The sequence below is a fragment of the Haliotis rufescens genome, unplaced genomic scaffold (assembly GCF_023055435.1).
Source record: "Haliotis rufescens isolate VD_foot unplaced genomic scaffold, xgHalRufe1.0.p SCAF_6, whole genome shotgun sequence".
In the NCBI taxonomy this organism is placed as follows: domain Eukaryota; kingdom Metazoa; phylum Mollusca; class Gastropoda; order Lepetellida; family Haliotidae; genus Haliotis; species Haliotis rufescens.
The window spans coordinates 609825-614505 of NW_025964334.1; the positions used below are offsets into that span (position 1 = coordinate 609825).

General features: G+C 43.8%; 1 protein-coding gene across 1 annotated transcript; it reads right to left on the bottom strand.

Moving 5' to 3' along the window:
- Positions 1-2813: 2813 nt before the first annotated feature.
- LOC125374662 lies at positions 2814-3845 on the bottom strand. The gene has a single exon (XM_048385868.1). It carries the CDS (start codon positions 3843-3845, stop codon positions 2814-2816), a length of 1032 nt encoding a protein of 343 aa, XP_048241825.1.
- Positions 3846-4681: the final 836 nt, after the last annotated feature.

Below are 4681 nucleotides of genomic sequence, written 5' to 3' on the forward strand. Positions count from 1 at the left end.
GACAAGGTAAACACAATTGTATGGACAACAAATTCTTTACTGCTGTAAAAAGCGACGTTTCGGTATAAATCCTTATACCGTTGTCAAACAAGACTGAATGAATGTTGTTGTTGCATTAAGTGTTTAAGAGGGTGCCTTCTGCCTAGGCAATTTCGGCTGACCTGTTCGTCTTTGGGACTCCTGTGTGTGAGTAGGGTACACATATCTATTGTGAGTTTGGTGTTCACATAATTTCTGTTTTTGTATTGATATGATTTCTATTTTCTTATATTGATATGATTTCATTTCTATCCTTGGCTGCTCTGTTTATATACGTTCGAGTAGCTGTCCATCTCTTAGAAATAGAGTTAGTTTGGCCTTCGCTATTGCATCTCTTGGCTTTAGGAGATCTATGACAGATAGCGGATCCAACTGCAATTCTTGTTTTAACCTAGCCCGGGCTGGGGCATGGTCTTGACATTCTAGTAACACGTGATCAATGGTTTCAGCCTGATTGCAAGATGAACAAACCTTGTCATAGTGCTTTTTGTGACCGCGTCTGAGGCGTGAGATAGCAATTTCAATTTTCCTTTCATTTGAGAATGAGTTTGGCTTTTGTTGGACCGTGGGTTGAATTTTGTATAGCCATCTGCCGATCTTACTTGCGTCCCATTGGACTTGCCATCTTTCTGCTATGGAGGCTTTAATTTTGCTTTTTATCTCTAGTTTACTAAAGGGAATAGGCTGTATATCCACTTTGTCTATAGCTAGCTTCGCCAGTGAGTCTGCTTTTTCATTTCCATGAATATCTATGTGAGAGGGGATCCAACACAGCTCCACCTGTTGCCCTTCGTCCGATAGTTTTGTATATTCGTATAGAATATTGTTGACTGTGTTTGGCCTGGAGTTTGAGTTTCTGCCACTGATGGCCTGAAGTGCACTTAACGAGTCTGATAGGACGACTGCCTTTGCTTCCGGAAGTTCCGGTATGAGTATGAGTGCATGATGATATGCCTCCAATTCAGCCGTGAATACTGACTGACCATCAGGCAAGCGAACTGAAAGTGCTTGGGGTTTGGAGCTGTTGATATGGATCCCGTAACAAGCACTGTTGTTGATAGGATTCTTGGATAAGACTGAATGAGGGACATAGTAATATATATAGTAGGTGGAGGATTAACAGTAACAACAATTGCATACATGAGTGGGATAACATGAGTAAGTGTTGACAACAGAAGGATGATACTGTCAAAACACGATGGACAGAGAAGACATAGGTGGAAGCCAATGTGACATGAAGCCAATTAAACAGGATAAGTTATTATTCCTTGATAAGTTCATAGTAAGCGGATGGGATGCAATAACCTTGATTAATGGCTTGTGTCGGCGAATGTGGACTGCTTCTGTTAGTTTTCTTTGGGTGAAATCATGGAGAATGTTGGAGAGGATTTGGACGTTGTCCAAGTTGATGTTATGATTAGGACAGTTGCTGATATGGTCCGAGATGGCTGATTTGCTGTCGGATTTAATGTTTGAGGTTTTGTAGTCTTTGATTCTGGTGTTGATGGGGCGGGATGTTTCACCTACGTAAGATTGTCCACAGTTGCAGTCAATTTAGTAAACTACACCTTTAGGCTCTTGGGGTTTGGTTGTGTTCCTGCCATTAGCTCTTAGCAATGAATATAGACATGATGTTGTCGCTTGTATTTATGTATGCACGTTTTCCTGAATTAGATTTTAATGAAGACATTGTCAATTTAACTTTGTTTAGGTCGGTATCCCCAACAAACACTAAACCCCGAATGCTCATCTTGACCATTTCTATAAATCCTGGTTATAGAAAAGAATCTACAAAACGAATATGGCATTAAATAAAAGAGTCTGCACTTGAGCAAATACAATATGACAAGTTAAGTTAAATAATGACCCCCGTCTTCACAAAGTGACATTCTACAGTTATCCAGGAGAGACAGAGGTTTCGTAATTATTGGAATGGGGCCATTCTGGGCATTATACAGTCAATTGGTCATGCATTATTAAAGGAAATATTGTCTTTTCTGATATATATGTCGACACCATGATGCGGGAATCTCTTCGCGTAATTGAAGTGCCTGCCAAACATAGATTTAATGAACCAAACGTTTCAAAGAAAATTAGCTTCAGAGATACTTTGAGAAATTGCTCATACGTGTATTTTTGGCCTTGATTTGAAAAAAACTATAAATTGATATTTTGATACAAGAGAAAAAGGCCTAGAAATAACATTTCGAATTTGTTTTCCAAACATAGCTTGAAATTATTGAATTAAAACATCAAAAGTTTAAAACAAATAACATATAAACAACAATACAATATACATGCATTTTTTCATTATATGGATGTTAGAGAGTTATATTTTTATCTTTGAAAATCTGTCTTAAAAGGTACTAAGGGAACAAATGTTATTTTGGGGATAACACTTTCTCAGTAAAGTACAGATTCTCATACTTTTTGGGGTTGAATTCCATCAGGGATTCGAACACACACTACTAGAGTGAGGCACCTAATCGCCAGCACACAAAGTCAGCGATCTAACCTAATCAGCCACTCAGTAAGGGAGTACATATAAAACACTATAGTTTCACACAAACACCCCACTGCACTCTCGTTTCACACAAAGGCCACACTGCACTCTAGTTTCACACACACACCCCACTGCACTCTCGTTTCACACAAAGGATCCACTGCACTCTAGTTTCACACAGACACCCCACTGCTCTCTCGTTTCACACAAAGGATCCACTGCACTCTCGTTTCACACACACCCCACTGCTCTCTCATTTCACACAAATGCCCTACTGCACTCTCGTCTCCCACACCCCACTGCTCTCTCGTTTCACACAAATGCCCCACTGCACTCTCGTCTCCCACACCCCACTGCTCTCTCGTTTCACACAAATGCCCCACTGCACTCTCGTCTCACACACCCCACTGCACTCTCGTTTCACACAAATGCCCCACTGCACTCTCGTCTCACACACCCCACTGCTCTCTCGTTTCACACAAATGCCCCACTGCACTCTCGTCTCACACACCCCACTGCTCTCTCGTTTCACACAAAGGATCCACTGCACTCTCGTTTCACACACCCCACTGCCCTCTCGTTTCACACAAAGGATCCACTGCACTCTCGTCTCACACACCCCACTGTTCTCTCGTTTCACACAAATGCCCCACTGCACTCTCGTCTCCCACACCCCACTGCTCTCTCGTTTCACACAAATGCCCCACTGCACTCTCGTCTCCCACACCCCACTGCTCTCTCGTTTCACACAAATGCCCCACTGCACTCTCGTCTCACACACCCCACTGCTCTCTCGTTTCACACAAATGTCCCACTGCACTCTCGTCTCCCACACCCCACTGCTCTCTCGTTTCACACAAATGCCCCACTGCACTCTCGTCTCCCACACCCCACTGCTCTCTCGTTTCACACAAATGCCCCACTGCACTCTCGTCTCACACACCCCACTGCACTCTCGTTTCACACAAATGCCCCACTGCACTCTCGTCTCACACACCCCACTGCTCTCTCGTTTCACACAAATGCCCCACTGCACTCTCGTCTCACACACCCCACTGCTCTCTCGTTTCACACAAAGGATCCACTGCACTCTCGTTTCACACACCCCACTGCTCTCTCGTTTCACACAAAGGATCCACTGCACTCTCGTTTCACACACCCCACTGCTCTCTCGTTTCACACAAATGCCCCACTGCACTCTCGTCTCACACACCCCACTGCTCTCTCGTTTCACACAAAGGCCCCACTGCACTCTCGTTTCACACACACCCCACTGCACTCTCGTTTCACACAAAGGATCCATTGCACTCTCGTTTCACACAAATGCCCCACTGCACTCTCGTTTCACACACACCCCAATGCACTCTCGTTTCCCACACACCCAACTGCACTCTCGTTTCACACAAAGGCTCCACTGCACTCTAGTTTCACACAAATGCCCCACTGCACTCTCGTCTCACACACCCCACTGCTCTCTCGTTTCACACAAAGGATCCATTGCACTCTCGTTTCACACACCCCACTGCTCTCTCGTTTCACACAAATGCCCCACTGCACTCTAGTTTCACACAAATGCCCCACTGCACTCTCGTTTCACACACACCCCACTGCACTCTCGTTTCACACAAAGGCTCCACTGCATTCTAGTTTCACACAAATGCCCCACTGCACTCTCGTTTCACACAAAGGATCCTCTGCACTCTCGTTTCACAAAAACGCCACACTGCAGTCTTGTTTCACAAAAACGCCAAACTGCACTCTAGTTTCACACCTACTTTTAATAATGTCACATAAACCAATGGCCACAGAGCACCTCTTTCAATATAAATGTCAACAAGGAGTATTGTACAAGTCTGAGACATATAGAACTTTCTTAAAGCGATCTAAACGATCAAACAATGAGCTGCAGGACTGGTATCAAGTAATTAAGCCTGGTTGATTCTCCGGGTCCCACGAAGCCTATGCTTGTCGTAGAAGGCGACAAATGGATCGGTTACTTGATTCATGCCTTGTCATCAGGTTGTGTGGATCGATGTTCATGATGTCAATCACGAAATTGACTGGTCCAGATCCGATTATTTACAGACCACCATCATATAGCTTGAAGATATTTATTATAAAACAACAATTACACAAAAT

What these genes read in the sequence shown, in the direction of transcription:
- LOC125374662 (XM_048385868.1), bottom strand. Translation starts at nt 3,845, where the DNA reads ATGGATCCTTTGTGTGAAACGAGAGTGCAGTGGGGTGTGTGTGAAACG.